At 36.4% G+C, this 24,775-nt stretch overlaps 1 protein-coding gene across 1 annotated transcript in view; it reads left to right on the top strand.

Moving 5' to 3' along the window:
- The window catches only part of Neto2 (neuropilin and tolloid like 2), a 62,245-nt gene that overhangs the window by 21,463 nt on the left and 16,007 nt on the right, over positions 1–24,775 (top strand). The window contains exons 3-6 of the mRNA XM_059264495.1: positions 2,783–2,923; positions 3,533–3,781; positions 9,215–9,259; positions 9,339–9,466. Of these exons, the coding sequence (XP_059120478.1) occupies positions 2,783–2,923; positions 3,533–3,781; positions 9,215–9,259; positions 9,339–9,466 (563 nt within the window). The remainder of the gene's footprint in view (positions 1–2,782; positions 2,924–3,532; positions 3,782–9,214; positions 9,260–9,338; positions 9,467–24,775) is intronic.

The following is a 24,775-nucleotide window of genomic DNA, read 5'->3' as shown; positions in this document are numbered from 1 at the left end:
TCCTATTGTATTGTCTGGCTTTGAAGAAGATTAGCTAATGTGATTTTTTTTTTCTATTAGCAAATTTCCATGTCAAAGTTTAGTACATGTTCTATACAACTTTTTTTTATTTTCATCAAAGTTATACGTTCACATGATAAAAAAAAAATCAAAATATACTAAACAATTGGGAAAAATCACTTTTCATTCTATTCTTCCTATTTCCTGCTTAATGAAAACCACTACTATTTTAAACTTTGTTTTTATTTTGTCTGGGGAAAGATAGACAAATATGCTACAGTGCACATCTGTAGGGCAGGACAGCTTTGGGAAGTGGGTTCTCTCCTACCACTCCCTGAGTTATGGAGATGCAAATCATGCTATCGTCTTGCAAAGCATGAGCATTTAATGCTCTAAACCAGTTTTTCTCAACCTGTGGGTCGAGACCCCTTTGACAAGCCTGTATCTCCAAAAGATATTTACATTATGATTCATAACTAGCAAAATTACAGTTATGAAGTAGCAGTGAAAGTAATTTTATGGCCGGGTGGTGGTGGTGAACTCCTATAATCCTAGCACTCAGGAGGCAGAGGCAGATGGATCTCCGAGTTGGAGGCCAGCCTGAGCTACCAAGTGAGTTCCAGAAAAGAGAAGAGAAGAAAAGAAAAGAATTTTATGGTTAAGGGTTATCATAACACAAGGAATTGTATTAAAGGATTAAAGCATTAGGAAGATTGAGAACCACTGCTCTAAATCATCTTATACCAAAAATAGCTACTTCTTTTTTTTTAAAATTTTCAGAATCTTTAATTAGCATAATTTAAATAGCTGCTGCTTTTTGGTCATTTCAATTTCCAACAACATCTGATTTCTCACCATGAAATAAACATGAGAGTTTAGTTCATTTATATACCTACTGTTCACTCCTTTACACATTGTAAGCATTCGCTTTCTTTCCTGTTGAACCATCTTTGTAGATATAATTGCATCACAGTTCTGGTCAAATCAACATTCAGAACCAGGCTGTGGTCCAAGCCTTTAATCCAAGCCACTTGTGAGGTTGAGGCAGGAGGATCACAAATTCAAAGCTGACCTGATCTGGCCTGAACAACTTTTCAATACCTGTCTCACAAAATTAATTAATTAATTAATTAATTAATTAATGCAAAAATCAGCACTCACGATTTAAACCACTCATCAAAGTTTTTCAATACAAATTTTGTTTTTAGGTTTAGGAATATTTTTTCGTTCAATTTTTAAAATTTCCTCCTTCAGGAAGGGAGAGGGAGTGGATGGTGGGGAGGTTGGGGGGAGGGACTGGAAGGAGAAGGAAAGAGGGAGGGGAACTGATCGAGCAGAGAAAATAATTAATTAATAATAAAAAATTCCTTCATTTTCTCTAGGTTTTTTTTTTTCGGAGTCCCTATTGTTTACTTACAGCTTTCTTGGGTTTTTATTACTGTTTTTTTAAGTTAACATACAAAGTGGTGGATTTATTATGAAATTCAATATAATGAATTAAATATAAATTTAATTTCTGTATATTTTCACACATTTTTGTTTTAATCTGAGGAGACTTCCTCAATTTTTATTTCATAAAATAAGAATTACAAAACTTTGTGCAAAGAGCCAATAAATATTTAGGCCTCTATCAGCCTATCCCTGAAACTGTGACCCAGTTCTTTTGTTGTGTGAAAGCAACCAAAATGAGCGATTAAAAGGTATTGATATGATCCAGGAAAACTTAACACACGCCTCCAGGCGTCGGACCTCTGCTCTAAACTTTCTCACTCTGATTTTCTTTGTTTGGTGGAGCTTGCTTCTGTTTTTTTTTTGTTGATGTTTTGTTGTTGTTGTTTTTTGGTTTTTGGTTTTTTTTTTAGAAAGTGTTTCTTTTTCTTTTATGAATATATTTGCTTTTCTGTCTCTGAGGAAATTGCATGAAACCCTGTTGTTACTGGTTGGTTGATAACTTGGGTTTATTATTTATTTTCATTTTTTTTTTTTTGCATAGGCTTTATTTACTCAGAGTTGCTTTATTCCATGTGTTCCAACCCATTTTTCATACTAGAAGCTTTCTTCAAATTCCTGGTTGTCCTTGCATATGTACTTAATACTTTAACAGGTACACTAAAATGCTGATCATGGGTTTTCTGGAGGTTTGGGTAGGATGTGTTTGCCGTGGCTCTCATCTTGGATTTGAACTGACATCTGGGACTCTCTGAGCTGTATTGTTAACCCTTTCTTAGAGATTGAATTCCCAAAAAATAAATCTCTGTTTCCTGTCAGAGTCTCTGTTACTTCAAGAGTCAAGTGGGAGAAACCTGGGACTGTCATTGAATTCGTTAACATTCACCAGCTTCTCAATTTTCAAGTTGCTATTTTCACCCTCAGCTGCACCTGGTTGTCCCCAGTCCATTAATCCTGCTTTACCTTCATCAAAGAAATGTGCCACTGCTCCTGGGTGTGGAGGTCAGAGGACAGCTTGCAGGTCCTCTCCTTCCACTATATGGCTTCCGAGAATCAAACTCCGGTTGTCAGGCTTGGTGGCAGGTGCCTGTTATGGCAAACTTATCCTCTTCTGTCAAGCTTTCAAAATATGTGCATATATTACATGTATATGATGTATATTATATATAAAAGCCTCCTTGCACCTCTGCTGTATTCAGCTGTCATACCACATTTGGCAGTGGTTCTTACGAAGTCATATATGCAGCAGGGTAGACAGTTGTTTAGGGTGTTGCGGGAAAGAACATAATGCTTGTTAAGTTTTGCTGTAATGATATTTAAAATTCTGTTCAAGATGGACAAAATATTGGGATCAAGCACATTCCTGCAACCCAGTGTGGCATTTGGGTTCGAACCAGCAATGGAGGTCATTTTGCTTCACCAAATTATCCTGACTCATATCCGCCAAACAAGGAGTGTATCTATATTTTGGAAGGTATTTGACAAATCTCTGTCTTTTCTTACATAAACTTTTACTTCACTGTAAAACTGAGGGCATTAGCTAAATGCCCTGCTTAAACCAGTTTGAACAAAATTTAAATGTGTTTGAATTACAATAAAGATAAATATTGTAAATATCGAATACATTAACAAAATGATAGTTAAATTTTAATGGGAATTCATAATTGTTTAAAGTATAGTTCGATTAAGTGCATCACTATATGAGAAACTTCCCTGATAAGGAATGTAAGTTCACTGGCAAGTTCATGTTGAGTTCCTTTGTTTTTCTCTGTATCACATATGATACACTTACTTTTTATGAAGTAAGCAAGAATTAGCCTTCCACCTCCTCTCATTTTAGTCAACCAAGTATCTTAACTAATTTAATAAATGACATATACCACAGGGAAATGTTACTATGTTACTATAATTCTAGAATATGGCATTATTATTGCTGTGAGTTTTTCTTATGGCTTTTGTATACATAGTTCTCAGTGAGATTCTCAGATGTGAAGCACTAAAGTCATTGATTTGCTTGTCTCATCTGGGTCCATTCTTGTATGTCTTATTCATGCTGCCCTGTTTGCTTACTCTTACTTTATAGCTGCTCCTCGTCAACGAATAGAGCTGACCTTTGACGAACGCTATTATATAGAGCCATCATTTGAATGTCGGTTTGATCACTTGGAAGTTCGAGATGGACCGTTTGGCTTCTCTCCTCTTATAGACCGTTACTGTGGCATGAAAAGCCCTGCATTAATTAGGTCAACAGGAAGATTCATGTGGATTAAATTTAGTTCTGATGAAGAACTTGAAGGACTAGGATTTCGAGCAAAATACTCATTCATCCCAGGTAACAAATTAAGTGTCCTTAAAAAATAAGTTACCTTTCAATATTTGAATATATCACTAATTTTAGAATCTTAAGGTTAGAAAAGGATAATTTGATCAAGGTAATTAGATAAGACTAAAGAAATTGTCGAAGTCAAAAGAAAATCAGTCTAGGAACAAGTAAAAACTGTTTAAAATAGGGAGCAATAGACCACACATCCCAGTCCAATTCTGTGATAGGCCAGGCAGCATTGCATTTTCTTCTTAATATCTTTTAGGGCACACATCTAAGACCAACAACATCAAAATAAATAATATTTTTAAATAATTCAATCCATTGTCTTTTCACAATTCCCAAAAAAGCAGATATTTTTAATTGCACTTATTAACCATGCATAAATACTTTAGAAACTACTTAATATAATCAATACTGCACCTGCATTTAAGAGGGCTAGATCTGGGTTTGAGTCTTTTCTCTACCATAAAGTTGTGCCTGAGACTTTGCAATAGTAAAATAGTAATACCTTCTGGATTCATTTCCTGGGACTGACATAACATAAATTTGCTGACTTAATTAAGGAAAGAGAAATACGAGTTGTTGTAGTTCTGGAAGCCAAAAATTCCAAAATCCAGTAAAGCCTTACTCCCTCTAGGAACTGAATCTTATTTTGTTTGGGGGTGCAGGTGGGAAGTTGAGACAGTCTCCCTATGTAGCCCTAAGCTGTCCTTAAACTCTGTGTAGATCATGCCAGCCTCCAATTCTGTCTGCCTCTGCCGAGATTAAAGGTGTGCACCATCACTCACAGTTAGATCTGTTGTTATCTCTTCCATTGTCTGGAAGACTATCCTGGCATTTCTGCATTTGTGACATAGTGCTCTAACTTCTGACTTCACAGTTTTTCTTAAAATTCTTTTGCTTTTTTAGTTATCTGTGCATTTTTTATTTTGTGTGTGTGTGTGTGTCTGTCTGTCCTCTGTCTCTGTCTCTGTCTGCATGCACTTATACCCGCAGAGGCCAGAAGATGACATCATGTCCCCTGAACCTAGTTACAGGTGGTTGTGAATTCCCTCTGAATTCTGGGAACAGAACTCCAGTTCTTCCTGCAAACAGCAGCAAGTGCTCTTAATCGATAATCTGTCTCTTCAGACCCAGTCTTCTTAAAGTTCTTATTGATGTATCTTATGTTGTAATATAATACTCTTTTTATAACCATTTAAAGTAAAATTCACGGGGATTTGGATGTGGATCTATCTGGGCACTACTCCACTGTCAGCCTACTGCATGGTCTTACCCATACCTTGTAGGTAAGAACACTAATCAAATGCTATCCATGAAAAGTACATACACTCTAATGTGGAAACTCAGAAATCGGTATGTTATTGTGCCCAAGGAGTTTACAAACGTGACAGAATGAAATGACAACCTAGTGCAGCAAGTGTATAATCTTTTCTATTTGTTTTTTATGGGGGAAATTTAATTGAAAAATACACAAATGAGACTAATTATAATCCTGTCACTTTATGTTTAAATCATTGATAACAATTTGGTAGTTACCTCTTAAGATGGATTTCTTTATTCAGTGTGCATTTACAAAACTGGTCATGCTATGCATACAGCTCTATTTCCAGATTTTTTTCCCTTAAAAATTAAACCACTTTCTATCTGAATCAATAAGCATTATAGAAGTTTTTTGCATCAGTATCATCTATCTCATACTGAAAGGACAATATTTTCAAATAGTAAAACTCATCTAATGGACTTTAATAACAGTTTTAGGATCACAGCAAAACTTAGCAGGAAGTAGTTATCAGATGTGCCCCTCCACTCCTCTAAATCCACATCTTGCCAAAAGAGTGGTATATTTGTACAATCAGTAAACCAACATGGGCACATCATAATTTCCCAAAGTCTTTAGCTTAGAGTATAGTTCACCCTTGATATTATATGTCCAATGAGTTTGGTAAATAGCATATATCCACTGTTACACAGAGCAGTTTCACTGCCTAAAAATTTTCTATGCTCCACTCACTGCACATCCTTCCTCCTAAACTGCTGGCAACCACTGGCCTCTCTATTGGTTTCTCATTTCCATGTCATGTATGGTTGGGATCATGCAGTACATTGACTCTTCAGGTTGACTTCTTTCACTTAACTATGTGAACATGACGTTTTTCCATCGCTTAATAGGTGATTGTGTGTGTGTGTGTGTGTGTGTGTGTGTGTGTGTGTGTGTGTCACCTTTATTGTGTATATGTTTGTCACGGTACAAAGAGATTAGTAGACAACTTGTAGGAATCAGTTTTCTCTGTCATGTAGGCTCCAAGGTGAATTGTGATATGTGCTAAGGAAAATTATTTAGAAACAAAAGGCATATGTTGTATCTGCCCAATTGTATAAATTATCTAAAGTTGTTTACCGCTCTAGTTGGTGGCATGAACCTGGGAAAGCAGGTTCCTAAAAATGAGGTATACTAAAGTCTCGTGCAATAGCCAACTTTACTCAGAGCATCAGACAATTTATACTCTGAGGGTTAAGAAGAGTCACCTGAATAAGGTCTTCAATCACAAGGACAAGTAACACATGGAAAAACATGCTTTTCCATAGAGGCACATGAATAACAACAGCTGAAGTAAGCTCACTCCTATCTGCTACACCTGTGAAGAGCACAAAAACACATTCCAAGAACAATTCTGTGTTTTAAAGAAACTGAGGTCACAACTCTTATCTTATTTCCTTGGAGTTTCTCACAAGCACTCAGAATTCTCACACAACTCCATTCTTGGACTGTGTTCTGACATCAAGAAGGTAAATTCATGGAAATAGATAGTAGAAAATTAGCACTTTAGTGAGCAGAGACTCCTTTTTTGATGATGAAAACTATTTCTGAAAATAAAAAAGTGGTGATTGTTGAACAACTGTGTCTATGCACTAAAATCACTAAACTATGCACACACACACACACACACACACACACACACACACACACACACACAAAAAATGGTTGGCATGCCTAGAATGGTGCCACACACTTAGGATCCCTGCTACTCAGGAGGTTGAGAAAGAAAGAGAGCACATTTGAGGACAGCCTGGGCTGTACACAAGACGTTGTCTCAAAACCATAGTTAATGTGCTATGTTTTGTTTGGAATTTACTACAACTGAAATGTAGTAACTTGTTTTTCTCAAAATGTAAGAAGTTAAAAAGGATAACTGAGGAGGTGATTCACAGGATATTCTGCCCTATAAACTTGTTCACAGAAGCTTGAGAACCAGTTATTTGTAACAAAATAAGCTATTTGTTTACATAGGTCATGTATTTAATGTTTACAGCCTAAATTAACTGAAGTAACCCCTTTAGTGTCATAAAATGTTACTACAAAATCTTATATATGAGTCACATCTTTACAAGTTTAGAGTTTTGAAACAAAAAAATCGACAATAAAACATACTTGTCAGGATCTGGAAAGATGTGTCAGTGGTTAAACTGCTTGCTGTATACATGCACTCCCATGTAAAAGAAACTATGTAAAAATGAAAGACGGTGTGTGGTGGCACACACCTGTAACCACAGCACTGGGAGGCAGAGACCTAGTGGATCCACTGGTTGGTCCTGCCAAAAACTTCAGACTCTAGGTTCTATGAGGGAATCGTTGAGTTCAATGAGAGATCCTGTTTTTAACTAAAACAAAACAAAAAGGTGGAGCATGATAGAGGAAGATACCCAAGTGGACATCTGGCCTCTACATACATACACAATTTTTAATATTCTTTTTTAAAAAATATTTTTTAAATAACCAAATTTAGGGCTGGAAAGATAGCTCAGCAGGTAGAAAGAAGCATTTGCACATAGGCCCAGCAACCTGAATGTAATCCCCAGACTCCCACCAGGTGGCAGGAGAGAACTGATTTCTGCAAGTTGTACACACACACACACACACACACACACACACACACACACACACTAAGTCAGCCAACTTTATATGTAAAGACACTCACTTTGAACAAAAGTAGTTTTGTTTTGTTCTTTTTTTACAGTTTATAGGTAAAAATGCTTGGAATTTCTGGAATATTTTATCTTTGTACTTTACAGGGCTTGTGGTGCTACCTTCATTATATTAAATTTTACACTAATGGAAATATCATCAGCATTACATAATATCCTGTTTTATAGATGAGAAAGCTTAGGAATTAAGTACTTTTCTATACAGTAGCAAATTCAGGACTATATTGAGTTTCCTAGGTTATTTTTTCTATTGTGTCATATTTCCTTTTTACTGTAGACAGGAATTTCCCAATTTTTATCTCTAAACTTCGAAAACAAACTCATAACAATAAATGTGGGATACATAATGGACTGAAATACAGCTGTGTTTATTTTGATGTTATTTACAGGCATATTTCCAGTTGCACACTACATAGTAAGGCCAGCCTATATACACTATAGTAGCAAGGTATATCTCTTGTGAGTTCAAGGCCAGCCTGGTCTACATAGTGAGTTCCAGGACAGACAGGGCTATGAAGAGAGACTCTGTCTTAAATAAATAAATAAATAAATAAATAAATAAATAAATAAATAAATAAATAAATAAAATTTTTTAAAAAGAAAGAAATGAAAAATAATTCTGATTAATTTTCCAAAAAGTTCTTATAGCTTTTTCCTAGTACAGTTTAAGATTTTAATTCTGCTTTGATACTTTTTGCAGAAGAGCTGGTGTCCACTAGTTGACTCTTTAAATGAGGATAAATTTAGTTTTAGTTTAAAAAGAACAATCACTGAAATGTATTTGAAATTAAGCTAATAGTTTATTTCTCCACTTTCCAATATGTAATTTGGTAATTTTCTAAAGTATCTTCAATTAAAGACAGTGTTAATAAAAATTGAGTATCCTCTTACTTGGATTTAACCATGTATGTAAATTAGATTTTCCAGAGTACATATACAGTCTTTTATTTGTGGTTCCTCTTTTAACTTAGAAATAATTGTTGAGGCATATATGTAATATATATAAAAAGAACATTTGACTGATTAAATAGGAACTATTTATAAGTCATTAGCATTGGGTATATTTATCTTATTTTGAAATTATCACCACTACCCATTGAAGCAAACGTTTTAGAAAACATTTACTATAGCTCAACACAAGGAAGTGTATTCCTTTTAAGGCTAAATAGTATTCCATTGTATTAAATAGACCATATTTTATTTATGTGTCCATATGTTAGTGGACTATTACATTTGACAATATTTTCAGTAGCATAAAGCACACATAATGAAATCAAAAGTGTACAAATTTTCATTAAATATCAACACCATGAGCTTTCTCACAAATGACTAGTGATCTGCAGTATCTGTCGATGAAAATGTCTCTTACGTTGCTGTGTAGTGAAGCTTTGGACATGAGTTAGGTCCGAAGGAAGCTCAGTACCAGTGACTTTCTTTTCTTTTCTGTTACAGATCCAGACTTTACTTACCTTGGAGGTATTTTAAATCCCATCCCAGGTTTAGTATATTACCTCTTTCTTCCTATGACATTTTTTATTAGTTTTATTTTTCTTTGAATATCTTTTTTTTTTTCTAGATTGCCAGTTTGAGCTCTCAGGAGCTGATGGAATAATACGTTCTAGCCAGGTAGAACAAGAAGAAAAAACAAAGCCTGGCCAAGCAGTTGATTGCATATGGACAATTAAAGCTACCCCAAAAGCCAAGGTATTGTTTGTTATATATTGACTTACTTCAGAGACGAACATAAGAATGTATGATTTCTATAATGTATTGTTTGATTCATGTAAATATTTGTAACTAATTTTTTTGTTTCATTTACTCTATTGGGCACCTACTAGGACCACAGTGTTTTCGCAGTTAAATAAACTGAGATAGAAATAGTTAGATATTATACATATATTAAGGTTCTTGTTTAATTTTTAAGTGTGTGTGTGTGCACAAAGACACATGGCACAGCACAGCTGTGGAAGTCAGAGGACAGCTTCATGGAGTTGATTTTTCTCCTTCCACCTCCATGTGGGTTCTGGGAGTTAAGTTCAGTCATTGGGATCACACAGCAAGTCTTTTACCTGCTGAACCATCTCATCAACCCCACATTAAGACTCGTCATCTTGAAAGACTGTGGTTTTTAAAAATCTACAGAGTCCTGACTGCTGAATGCAAGTATTGATGAAATACTTGCTGGGTTTTTGTTTGTTTTGTTTTGTTTCACTTTGTTTAAGTGCTTTAGGGTCCTGGGAAGACGGCTGGATGAGTCAAGGGCTTGCTCTGCAACATGAGGACCTGAGTGCAGATCCCAGCACCCACACACAGCCAGGCACCTTTGTGGTAGTGCGCATCTCTAACACTAGCAGAAGGAGGGAGGGGACATAGGCGGACCCCAGAAGCTTGCTCCTCACCCAGTCTAGCTGAAATGGGGAGCTCAAGATTCAGTGAGAAACCCTGTCTCAAAAACTAATTAGATGGATAGCAAGAGAAGAAGATACATGTGTACACACATGACACACATATGTCTTCAGAAGAAATCCTTTTTCTGGTAAGGAATATTAGGCTGGAAGAAGTTAAATATCTTAAAGGATTGGTCATATCAGTGTGAAATACAAACACTGACTCTTACTCAGGTCTGTGTTCCCACTGTTCTGCTCTCGGTAATCATGTCAACCTGTTATGGACAGTGCTGCAAAAAAAGAATGCCTTTAAATAACTCTGAGATTGATTGTTGACTACTTGTGCTTTTTATTTTTAAGTTATACTGCTAGGAATATCAACAGAGATAAAATTAGATTTAATTTATGCGTTTGTAGAAAAGGGAAAAGAAAGAAAGAGAACTATAAGAACATATCATGATTTGGGGACCAACCTGGGCTACATAAGTGAGATCTGACCCTCCCACAAAAAAGCATGAAAAATGAGATATATGTTTATGGAAAATGGTAGATAACCTGAAAATGTTTTAAAACAGGTCAAAACACTTGGAAATATTGGACAAAACTTACCAGGTATTCCTCAAAAAGAAAATATAATTTTAAAATAAAACCAGTGATTCTTATGAAAACACACAACTGTATATTAGTACAGTAAAATAAAACTGATGTTACAAATGCCTATGGGGATTTCAGTTACTCATTACTCCTCAGGGGTCAACGGTGGACATACCATGAATTTGGTTTCAACACCACATTGTGAGGCCCCTTACAATCCAGAACTCTTAGAGGGAGATGACTGAACTAAAGGAGAAACAAGGAAACATGTTACAGCAGGGGCTTGTTCTCTGGTGAGGGGAGGTCCTTTTTTGTTTTGTTTTGTTTTTCTAGACAGGATTTCTCTGTGTTAACAGCCCTGACTGTCCTAGAACTTGCTTTGTAGACCATGTTGGCCTCAATCTCACAGAGATCCGTCCACCTGCCTCTGCCTCCCAAGTGCTGGGATTAAATGTGTACCCCACCATGCCTGGCATTCTCCTGTGATTTCCTACCTAAAAAGTAACCTTCATGTCTGGGATATGAATTGATATTCCCTGGTCAGTCCAGGAAGTACAACTCACAAAAATTAACAAGAGAGTCTAGTCCTGAGCTCACAACTTTAAGGCAATTAATTAATCTAAAATAGCCAAACATACTATGGAGCTTGCACCCATAAAATGCCGCTGAAGGTCAGCTCCCAATCCCACATTAGGTAATAACCCTTCTGCTCACAGTCCATCATGAGGTGAGAGTAGACAAAACAAAGAGAAAGAAGCTTAGTCTCCTAGGTTTTAGATTTCCAAGAACTATATCCTACAAGAAGGAACAGAAAGATGAGAAAGAAAAATGACCAGGTAGATTTTTTAAAGGACTACATATATAAAACATCAATAACAAAAGGAATGGTTATTTTAAAAGCTGAGGAAATCTATAATAGGAAGGTGTAACAGTATCTTAAGACATTTTCAAGAATTGATGAAAGGCATAACATGGTGGCTCCCTAAAAGAAAATATGATTAAATGTTGTATAGATTGAGCCCACAGACAGAAAAAAATTTAAACCCGAGAATAGGAAGATTGCCTCCAAAGGGATATTTAGTCGTTTATTGAAACCATGTGTTTATTGATTTCATATGTGAGGGGATACATGCATACCTTGGCACACATGTGGAGGACAGAGGACAACATGCTAGAGTCAGTTCTCTCATTTCTCCTCTTGGGACCCAGGAGTCAAACTCAGGTTTGCAGCCTTCACAGTGGATGTCCTTACCCACTGAGCCATCTTGCTGGCCTGATGCTATTTCAGTTTGCCCTAGAAACCCTCCATAGTAAAATAGAAGCTCAAGGACATAGTTGTGTCTTGAAAGTAAGGAAAATAATAGCTGGTAGCCTACATTTTCTGTGTCTGAACTAATTTAAGAATTAAGGCAAAGCTAAGTGATTCCTGAGTAAAAATAATAAATGAATTAGGTGCAACATTTAAAATCCAAATAAGTCCTGTTTATAGGATAACTAAAAATTTGAAGATAGGAAAGTAAGAAATGTGGCTGGAAGTTGACTCAGTGAATAAATTGCTCTCTGTGTAAGCATTAGGAAACTGAGTTTAGATTCCTTGCACCCATATAGGGCAGCTAGGCAGGACTGGGCATTTCTATAACCTAAGCACTGGGATGGAAGGGGGTGGGGCAGGACAGCAACAGGCAGATCCCAGTAGACAGTCACTCTAGCTGAAATTGTGAGCCCAGATTTAGAAAGAGACCCTGCCTCAGACAGTAAGATGCAGAGTGAGAGGAAGATACCCTCTAAACATCCACACACAAGTGAGCATACCTGCACACATATGAATGTATGCATCACACACAATAAATAAATAGTAAGAAATGTCAGCAAATACCAAAAGAAAGTAGATATTACCTATTAAAATAGGAATCCAGACTCACTAATTCACAAGAAAAACATAATTTAAAATCTTACAGATTATGACCTCAAAGTATACAAAGCATAAACTAAAAATCAAAAATTCCATTTACAGTAATTTCACCTCAATAATTAATATACCAAAGGTTAAAAAAATATCATAAGGCTATTAGGATTTAAACAACATGTGGTATCTTGATGACAACATTTAGAGAGTGTGTTCTTCCTAAGCATAGACTTACAAAATTGATGCATGGATTAGACCAGACCAGCAGTTCTCAACCTGTGGGCTGCAACCCCTTTGGGATAGAATGACCCTTTCACAAGGGTCACCTAAGACCATCAGAAAAACAGATATTTACATTACAATTCATAACAGTAGCAAAATTGCATTTATGAAGTATCAATGAAAAAAATTATTATTGAAAGTCACCACGACATAAGGAACTGTTAAAAGGTCACAGCATTAGGAAGGTTGAGAACACTGTGTTAGACTAAACTGCATACAAGGTCAAATGTTTGGAAATGGGACAATGTGGTACTTAGTAATTCATATAGCACAGAAGAAATCAGGGTGGAAGTTTGAATACATGTAAAACTCAGTAATTAAAATACTCATATCAAAAAATTGTGGGATACATTTAAAACAATACTTTGAGAGTATCTATGACCATACATGCTTCCTTTGGGGAAAAAAGTTTGAATTTAATGAGCTAATATTCATCTCGAAAAATAAAAATGACAAATTTAAGGAAAATAAAAGATAATTTTAAAAACAGAAATAAGGTAAAACCTAATGTCCTGGTTAGCCATAATTGTCAACCTGACACAGCCTAGAGTCATCTGAGAGAAGAAGCGTTGGTTGAGGAATTGCTGACATCAAAGTCGTCTATAGGCATGTCTGTGAAAGAAGGTCTTGATTTTTAATGATGTAGGAGAGCCCAGCCCACTGTGTGTGACAACATTCCTCAGGGAGTTGGTACTGAACAGTATTGAGAGAGAGAGAGAGAGAGAGAGAGAGAGAGAGAGAGAGAGAGAGAGAGAGAGAGAGAGCCAAGAGAGATGGCTCAGGGCTTGATAGCACTCACTGCTATTTCAGAGGACCCAGGTTCAATTCCCAGCACCCACATGGGGCTCAGAGCCATCTGTAATTCCAGTTCCAGGGCATCTGGTATGCTCCTCTGGCCTCCCTGAGCACCAGGCACTCATGTGGTACATAGATATTCAAGCAGGCAAAATGCTCATACGCAGATTATAAAAATAATAAAAAAAAGAACTTTAAAAAAAAGTAAGCATGAGCATGCAAGCTAGCCAGAGAATGAGCCTATAAGCAGCATTTCTCTGTGGGTTCTGTTTTCAATTCCTGGCTAAGTTCCCACTCTGATGGAGTATGAACTAGAAATGTAAGCCAAATAAACCCTTTTCTCCCAAGTTGCTTTTGTTCAGTGTTGGATTACAGCAACAGAAACTAAGACACCCAGGAACAGTCATGGGTGACAAAGGCCTGTAATTCCAGCTACTCAGGAATCTGAAGCAGGATGAGCTAGAGTTTGAGGCCAGCCTAGGAGGCTTCAAAAGAAAAAAATCTGACCCAAAGCTGACTCTAGCTAGGTTGACATGGGAAGGCTCCCAGATAATATTAGACATAGAAAATGGCATAAGTCAAGTAAAGCAAAATTTAAAAACTCTTATTGGAAGGAACTAAATTAGTAAAAGTAAACACACAATTAACTGTTAGAAGCCTGAGGCTTCCCAGCCAGCCAGCCTAACGCACTGTGCAAATTCCAAGTTCTAATGAGAAATGTTATCTCAAAAAACAAGTTGTCTGGGGAGATGATTCAGGCACTAAAGTGCTTGCTGCACAAGGGTGAGAACCTGAGTGTAATTGCCATCGCCCACAAAAGCTGCTGCAGCAGTACACACCAGTAATCCCAGCACTGGGGAGGAAAAGACAGGAGAATCCTTGGGATTTGCTAACCAGCCAGTCTAACTAAATTGGCAAGATTCAATGGCAAACCCTGCCTCAAAAATAATGTGGAGAGTGATTAGAAAAACATCCAATGCCAACTTCTGGCAAGGACATGCATGCATGCATCTTTTTTTTTTTAACTTTTTTACCTTTTGTTGTACTTTCTAAATGTCACACTATACTTATATATATTTGCTTACTTATATACATGTGTACACTATAGGCTAGTGGCATCAATAGAGATTTCTCAAAAGAAAGCATATAAATGCATATCAACCAAAATTAAAGCAGGAAGATACATATAACTTTCACAGACCCATTCCAAGCAATAAAATTGGAAGCTATAATCAAAAAAATATCCTCTCAAAGAAAAGCCCAGGACAAGACAGATTCACCACTGAATTCTATCAAACTTTCAAGGAAAATCTCATACCAATTCTTCTTAACTTGCTCCACAGAATACAAAGTAAAGGAACACTGCCATATTCATTCTATGAAACCATTATTATTTTTGATTCAAAAACCAGGTAAAGACAACAAGAAAACTAGAAACCAATTCTTTGATAAATAAAGATTCAGAACTTCTCAACAAAATACTTGGAAACCGAATTCAAGAACACATGGTATTTTGACCAGGTGAGCTTTATCCCCAAAAGGCAAGGTTGGTTCAACATATGAAAATCAATAAATGTAATGTCCCATATTAACCAACTTAAGGACACAATCTATGTAATCATCTTGATTGATCTCACAGAAGCATTCAACAAAGTTCAACATACCTCCATGATAAAATAATGGAGATGTTAGGAATAGGTGGAACATACTTCAAAATGAGAAAGGCTGTATACAACAAACCTGTAGTCAACCTTGTATTATAGAGACAGATATGAGCATTTCCTCTAAAATCAAGAATGAGACAAGGATGCCCCTTCTCCCCTTTCTTATTTGATATAGTGCTTGAAGTTTGAGCTATAGCAAGAGATAGGTATAAAGGCAATAAAAATAGGAAATGAAGTCAAACTATCCCTATTTGCCAGTGACATGATTCTATACTTAAAATGTCCTATAGAATCTTCTAGAAAACTCTCAGATTTAATAAATACAGTAAAATTGGAGCATACAAAATCAATGTTTTTTAAACAGTAGCTTTCATATATACCAACAAGGAAAACATGCACAATTCAAAATAGTTCCAAAAAATTTAAGCACCCAGGAATATATATACCTAACTAAAGAAGAGAAAAACTGAAAAGGGAAATCAGAAAAGACAAGACAGTGGAAAGTGCTTCCATATTCCTGGTTGGCACAATTAATGTGAAATGGCTACACTACCAAAATTAATCCCAGATTTAGTGCAAAACCTACCAAAATTTCGTTGTTATATTCCATAGAATATAACAATAAAAATAATCCAAAAATCCATATGAAACCACAAAAGACTTCAAATAACCAAAGAAGTAAAATACAGCTGGAGGTATTACAATACCTGCTTCAGACTCTACTATAGCTACAGTGATGAAGACAGCCTGTGCTAGTACAGACAGATCAGTCAGTGAAGCAGAATAGAGAACCCAGAAGTAAACCAACAAAGTTCTGCCCACCTAACTGACAAAGGAGGCAGAAACATTCACCATGGGGCGGGGGGGCTATTCAATAAATGGTGCTGGTAATACTGGACATCTACCTGCTGAGGAATGAAATTAAATTTATGTCATCCACGTTGTACAAAAATCAATTTAAAAACTTGCAGATGAAACCATAGGGAATCTTCTTCACGACCCTGCAGTAGGCACAGGAACTTTCCAAAAAGAACTTCAACAGTGCAGGAAGTAACACCGAGTGTCAATAAACAGGTGGATCTACATGAAAAGGGTTGCTGCCCAGCAAAGGAGACTGTCAGTAGAGCACACAGCCTACAGAAAGGGAGAGAATCTTTACCGCAGATAAGGAGCTCATTTGCCAAAAAAAAAAAAAAAAAAAAACCTGCAGAAATTAAATACCAAGTAATAAAACTGTCTATCAGCAAATGGGCTAATGAATGGAATAGACAGTTTTCAAGAAATACAGATGACCAATAACTACTTTCTAAGATGCTCAGCCTCCCTAGTCATCAGATAAGTGTAATTTAAAACTATTTTTAAGATACCACCTCTCCCCAGTTAGGACCTAACTGGGTATAGATACCATCGATAATTTGACAAATGTGGGAAAATGTGGAGAAAGAAGAACTCTTTTCATAGTTCATAGTAATGCAAATTAATATAGTCATTATGGAAATCAATTTGGAGATTCCTGGAGAAAAAAAAAACTAAAAATGGGACTACCATCTGACCCAGCTATTCTGCTCTGGGACATAGACCCAGAGAACTCCATACCTATCATAGAGATGTTTGCATCCCCATGTTTATTGCTGCTCTCTTGACTATAACAAGGAAGTAGAACTAACCTAGTTCCCAGCAACAGATGAATGGATAATGAAAATATGGTATATATTTAAAATGGAATATTCAGCCTAAAATAAAAATGAAATCAAAAAATTTGAAGGAAAACAGATAGGCTTAGAACGTATAATCTTAATCAGTATCACCCAATCTCAGAAAAAGTCCTTGTGATCTGCCTCATATGCAGATCCTAAACTATAATGTATATACTATGTAAGTAAACAAATTACATGTGGTTATAAAAAGAAAAAGGCTTACTGCTGAGTTCACTCATATAGTATACTTTCTGTAAGCCCTTTTAATTCCATCTCAAGGTATAAGTCATTTTCAGTGCAAAATAAGTCTTTTAATGAGCAGTGTCCATATGTGATTCCATGAGGGGCTGTTTGTTACTGGGAAACCTAAACTTTAAATCATGGTTTTATTTGAATATTCCTATAAAATGTAGTTCTTTGTAAGTACTATGTTTAGTTGTGTATTTTATTCTTTAAACAAGAATTTTAGCTATTCAAATTATAAAGGTTATTAGGTATGTTTAAAATAATTTACTTTTGAAAGCGCTGAGAATACTGATTTATTGTCCCTGAATCTCAAAGAGTACCATGCTAGATATTTGTTCTTTTCAATATATGTTATAATTCTAAACTGTATCATTATTGATAAATAACATACTTTGAGTTTTTTAAATAAAAATAAAGCATATAAATAGCCAATAGATTTGAAAACAGCTAAGCATCACTATTAATCACCAAAACACAAATTAAAATTTGACCAATTAGAACGCTGTTACCTAAAATTCAGTAGCAAATACTGAGGAGGCTGAAGAAAGGGGAACTGCTCTACCTTGTTTATGGAAATGTATATTAGTTGTAGCCCTGTGGTAAGCAGTGTAGGACTTCCTCAGAACTAGCACTGCCATGTGACTTAGCTCCTCTGTGACCAGATACAGCCAAATGGAAAACAAATCAGTGTTCAAATAGAGAATTGCACTCCGGTGTTTATTTCAGTGCTGTTCACAGTAGCCAAGCTATGAAACCAACAGATTTATAAATGGACAAAATAAGGTTATATATACACAGTAGGCTATTATTCTACTATGAAAATGAAGAACAGTCATTCTGAATCTAGAGGAGATTATGTTAAGTTAGTCAGATACAGGTGTTACATGCTCTCACTTAAAATGTGGAAGCTAAAAACAGCTGATCTCATTAGAGAGTAGAATAGTGATGAGCACAGGCTGGAAAGCAGGGAAGAGGAAGGGAAAGAATGACTAACAGGTACGGGGGTCCTGTGGGATAATTAGTTGACAATTCTCTGTATTACAACAAAGGTAATAAAGAGGATGTTTTTATATTTCTAACGCAATGGTAAATGTTTAAAGTAATAGCTACATGCTTATCATCTTTAATCATTGCATAGTGTAGTTTGTATTGAACAATTACTATGTGTCTATTAAAAATAAAAATGAGCCAGGCAGTGGTGGCACACTCTCTTTAGTTCCAGGACAGCCAAGGCTACACACACACACACACACACACACACACACACACACACAGAGTCTCAAAAAGGGGGGAAAAAGAAATAAATAATAAGAATAAGCTGGGTGTGGTGGTATCACATGCCTGTAATTGCAAAATGCAGGAGATAGTGGCAAGAAGATGACAAGTCCATGGCCAGCTTCAGCAAATTTAAGCCACCTGAGACTGCATAGTAAAATCCTATTTTTAAAAAATTCAATAAAAATTAAATATAAGTAAAGTTTTTAATTTAATGTGTACATATATTTGTCTGCATGTATATAAGTGTATACCACATGCATATCTAGTGCCCTCAGAAGTCAGAAGAGGGCATCAGATCCCCTGGAACTGGAGTTACAGACAATTGTGAGCCTCCATGTGACTTTTGGGAACCAAACCTGAGTCTTCTGGAAGAGCAGCCAGTGTCCTTAACTATTTAGCTATCTCTCTGCAGTCTCCTAAATAAAGATTTATTTATTGTAAGACAAATCAACCATAAAGTATACCAGATAAACAGCAGACACAAAACAGAGAGAAGCATTGGATTGAGATATTAAATCGAGTGAACTCATAGAATTAAATTATAAAAGGAAAAGATTCCTGATATTAAAAGATGATTAGAAATGATGTATTTGATATTAGCAGTTTGCTTGCTTATTTTGACTGTAGCATGGGATAGGATTTGTGTGTGTACACATGTGTGTATCTGCATGTGGGGCCAGAGGTCAGCCTCGGGTGTGGTTCCTTAGAAGCCATCCACTTTGTTTTTGAAGATAGGGTCTCTCACTGGCTGTAGGGATCACCAATTAGGCTGGGCAAGCTGGCTCCAGCAACTCTGGAGATCTACATAATCCACCGCCCAGTGCTGGTCCTGTAAGCCCACCATGCCTAGCTCCCCACTGTGGTGAAAAGTCAAGCACATACTTTATTGACTGAGGCATCTCTCCACATTTGTTTCCAAAGTGGTACATAGAGAACTACTTACAAATGAAATTAGTGTCTGGCATCTGTAATAGGGGCAGAAGTAATGAAAGACAAAGATAAAACAGAACTGAGTTGATTGTTAGTGAAGTTGAGGGGATGGTTTGTGGGTATATTGTATATTTTGTCTGCTTTACAATGTTTAAAGTTTTCCAGTTGAGAGTTTTTAGATTATCACAAGAATATCAGGGGGAAAACTTTATTAATAGGTTGATAAGTAGTCTAAATTGTGATATATGGAGAATAGAATCTCCCCATTTCCCTCTCTGTGCCTCCCTTTCTATCCTATATCTTTCTCCTCACAACGTCTTAGGAAACTAAAACTGAGGAAATTGTCTCATTCTTGCCAATGAAACGGGGAAGGAGGAACACTGTCAAGTCAGCTAGAGAAGAGATGCTAAAAAGGAGTAGAGGGGACAGCACTGATTCTCTGCTCCTCAGCTGCATGTGCAGACAACAGATCCACAAAATGGCAAATTACAGAATAAGCCACCCTCTCAGTCCCTGAGTGGATCACTACCTGGATAAACTTACCCAGTACAGCGAAGGCTTTAAATACCCTAATTTGGAACCACCATCCATCACACAAAGTGAGGTTGAGCTTGGAGTGGAAACAGCAGTGATTGCCTGCCAAAGCAATAGAAAGAACCAAATTCAGTGATCTCCAGGATATTTCCGTCTTATAACAATATTCAAAGTGTCTAGGAGTGGCAAGTACGTTAGCTCATGCTCTATTCCCAGCACTTTGGATGCTGAGACAGAAGGATGACTGTAAGCTCAGGCCAGCTAGAGCCTCGTATTAAGAGTCTGTCTTAACACAGAAAAGGTCTAGAATAAAAAAAAAATTTAATGGCATACAAACAACCAAAAAAATGGTATTAATTCTGAAATTAGATTGCAGCAGTTCCCCCACCTTAATGGGATCCAAACATCAAATTGTCAAAACTTAAAATCATCAATGTAACCAAAACTGGGGAGGGGAGTGAGGGGTGATAGGACTCAGCAGGGAAACTGAAATTTAAAGATCAGCCCAAAGAAATGTCTGAAGTTTACAGAATTGCTGAATATAATGTCTGTAAGAATGGAAATGATAGAAAGTCAATAACATCAAACATGAATTGATAGAAATTATCTAACCTAAATTACAAAAAAAGAATTCAAAACAAGTTAATAGATCCTCTGGCAACTGTGGGACAATTTCAAAAGGTCTCACATTTGTATCATTTAATCTATGAAGAGAAAGCTTAGTGCATAATAAATATTAGAAGAAATACTTGCTTTTGCAATCTCAAGTTTGGTGAAATGTATAAAACTTACAGACTTAAATTCACTGTGAGCTGGGCATGGCGGCACACACCTTTAATCCCAGCACTCAGAAGGCAGAGGAAGGCAGATCTCTGAGAGTTTTTGAGGTCAGCTTGATCTACAGAGCTAGTTCTAGAACAGCCAGGGCTACACAGAGAAACCCTATCTCAAGAAAAAAAAAACCTGAGTGAATTCTAAATTGGATAAACAAACAAAAGAAAGCTACACACATCATATTCAAATTATTTAAACCAATGATTGAGCTCCCAATATCTATCAGGAAATCATGCTTTTTGTATAAGGGAGTGATTATTTTAATAAATTTGCATGTGTCTCTTCAGAAGTCATGAAATGCACAGCTAGTAGATCAAAATCTTGTAAGTACTGGAGAAAAAAATTCTTTAATTGAAAAATATATTTTATATACTATATTCTGACTATAGTTTTCACTCCTCCCAGATCCTCCCCACCTACCCAAATCCACAGCCTTTTTTTCACTCTCATTAGAGTACAAGCAGGCATCTAAAAAGTAATAATAAAATAAGATTTAAAAAAAAAAACAGAATAGGATGATGCAAACAAACTACCAGGAGAAAAGGTTCCAAAGAAAAGCACAGGAAACATATTTGCATACATGAAAGTCCCATAAAAACACAACACCAGAAACCATAATATATATACAAATAATCTATAAAGAAAAGAATGTCCAGACAAAACATTATGAAACAAGGAATTTCAAAGAATGCTGTTGAGTTCAGTTTGTGTTGACCATCTACTGCTGGGCATGGGGCCTACCCTTAAGTGTAGACTGTATACCCGTTAGATTTCATTGGAGAAAACTAATTTTTCATTTACAAGGTGTTATTAATTTGAGATAGTGTCTGGGTTCAGGCTGGCATCCTGCATCCACTTCTTTCAGCACTGGGCCCCCATCTGGCACAGATCCGTGCAGGCTCTGTATTATATGCTGCCACAGTCTCTGTGAATTCATATGTGTGTCAGTCCTGCTGTGTTTAGAAGGCCTTGTTTCCTTGGTGTCCTCCATCACCACTGGTTCTTAGAATCTTTCTGCCTTCTCTTCCACAGTTTCCTTGAGCTCTGAGGAGAGGATTTTAATGAAGACATCCCATTTAGAGCTGAGTGTTCAGAGGGCTCTCACTCTCTGCACTTTGTTCTGTTATGGGTCTCTGGTTTTTGTTCCTATCCACTCTAGTAGCTTCTCTGGGAAGTGTCTCTGATGATGGCTGAGCAAGGCACTCATCTATGAGTCTAGCTAAATGTCAGGAGTCATTTTATTATTACATTCCTTTAGGAGAATAGTCGTAGTTGAATTTTCCCAGGGTCCCTGTTCTCTCTTAGGTTCCAGGCCACTCCAGCAGTGTCAGGCATGGGTACCATCTCATGGAGTGGGCCTTAAATCTAATCAGATATTGGCTGGTTACTCCCACAAGCTTTGGGTCACTATTGCACCAGCGTATCTTGCAGTTAGGTCACTGTTGTATATCAGAGGTTTCCTAGTTCGATTGTTGTTTACCTTTTTCCTGGTGGCATGCAGAGTACCTGCTAGTACCATGATCAGTAGGGGGAAGGCTCTAGGTAGGCACCAGCTTGACTTCTCCAAGTTCAATGAGTTATGTGGGTGTTGTCTTCAGCAATAGGGCCTTACTATCAATTTGTGGAGAGCAACCAGTAGCTTTATCAATAGTCTCGTTGTTTGGGGGTGTCCGTGGGTTCTTTTTTACCAACAACTCAATTAGATATAACCCATTCCTGGAACTAGATATTTCATTGGGAGACAACAAATGTCTACTTGGGGCTTTATCTCCCCATTATTTGGTGATTCCACTTAGATTTCTTTCATGTATGTATATATTTTAAGAAGCCAGGCTTGTTTTGCTTGATTGGTTTGGGGGGTTTTGAGACAGAGTCTCATGTAGTCCAGGCTAGTGAGGAATTTGCTGCATAGGAAAGGATAACCTTAAACATCCAATTAATCTAACTGCTTCCTTATTTACTTATCTAAGTAAATAAAGAATAAAAAATAGAACACAGAGGACAAACAGAAAGAGCTAAGGCTGTAGACCTATGCTACCATGTCCAGCATGAAAAATGTCTCTTTTTTGTTTAGATACATGCACAAAGATTTTGTACTTTCAGATTACAAAACCTATCTTATTACTAATTTCTCACCATGCTTGTGGAAATGCCAAATTGGTAATTTCAAATAAGCTAAAGTTATTAATAGATCAAAACTTGATGCTGTTTTGCCATGGTTTTGATTTATTAAGCCTTTTAAAGTTAGAAAAAATACCACTGCCTCCTGAGTAACATCTGGAATGTTGAGTTCAGTGACAAGTCCAAGGAAATACTACTTTTCACACCAGAAAATTTTAATTATAGAGCCATCAAGGCAAGTAAAGACAAAAAGTGAGAATGTGTGTGTGTTTGTGGTGTGTGTGTGTGTGTGTGTGTGTGAATGTAAGGCCTCTCTTAAAGTTAAGGAACACACACTTTAAACACAGATCAACCTAAGTTCAAATCCTTGCCCTTGGGGGCTGGGGAGATAACTCAGCAGGTAAGAGCACTTACTGCTCTTCCAGAGGACCCCAATTCTGTTTCCAGCACCTGTGTTAGTGGTTCATACCACTGTAAGTTCAGCTCCAGGGGTTCTGGTAACCTCTTCTGGCTTCTGTGGGTACCTACATACACATGACAGACACAAAAACATATAAGTACACATAAATCAAAATAAATGTTTTTTTTTCACCTTCTTGCTCTGTGTGACCCTGAACAGGTTGAATCTCTCTTGCCATAAATAACACTTGCTTTATAAGGTTCTGTTAGAGATTAATGCTTAGTCTTTGTAGCTGAGAATATAAAAATGTAAATAAAATCTTCAGACAAAAGGAAACCAAATTGTAATAAATAATAATAAATCAGTTGGTCCTCAATAGCAATTTTATAAAATGAATAAGGCAAACACTAATAGTCCTTATAATACAGATCCTATGTTTTGTCTGGAAAAAAATAGGAAGTGTTGTTTACAGATTAGAATTTTTAAAATGCTTAAATGTATAGCAGTGGAATTATGAATAAATAAATGATAGGGTTCTACGTGAGTGAGGATTGCAATAAAGATTGTAGATGACCCTTGTGATGTGTTATTACAGAAATAGGGTATATTTATCTTGTGCATCTTATAGTTAAGCTCAGGTTTTGAGATATACAGAAAGGGCTGGAGATGCAACTCAGCCGCCAAGGCACTTGTCTTCTATGCATGCAGCTCTGGGTTTGATTCGTAGCATTGTGTAAGACCAAGTGGGGTGGTATATGCCTGTAATCTCAGCACCGAGTGGAGGAAAGAGGAGGAGCAGAAATCCAAGGTCACCTTTGGCTAGATATTGAGTTCAAGGTCAGCCTAGGCTACATGAGATGCTGCCTTGAAAATAGATAAGTAAGTAATAGAATGTACAAAAAACTGAAAGCACCAACTAATAACATTGACTGTTGGATAATAAAATTGTGAACAATTCTTTTAATTCTTTTATTTTCTTCTCATGGAATTATCACTATAATGAGATTATATAAGAATATAAACACCTTCGTAAATAAAACATAAATTTTAGATTTCTTAATGTTTAGTTCCCTATGAGACTATTATTTTTAGATCTTTAACTACTAAGGTATAATCCATCAGATTATGGCACTTTATGCAAAGTCCAATTGATCTGTAACAGAAATGTACATGCCATAAAACACTAATTTTAAATATGTAGTAAAACATGTTTATTTTAAAAGCATCAACATTAATTTTATTATAAACAAGTGAATTATCCAGAGAAATTGTTTTTAATTTGTTTAATTATTTTTATTTTATGTTTTTCAGTCAGTTGTTACAATTCAGTCTAATATATTGACTA

This window comes from Peromyscus eremicus, chromosome 5, assembly GCF_949786415.1.
Source record: "Peromyscus eremicus chromosome 5, PerEre_H2_v1, whole genome shotgun sequence".
NCBI classification, from domain to species: Eukaryota; Metazoa; Chordata; class Mammalia; order Rodentia; family Cricetidae; genus Peromyscus; species Peromyscus eremicus.
The sequence above is the reverse complement of the archived record's forward strand: the minus strand, read 5'-3'. Positions and strand labels throughout refer to the sequence as shown.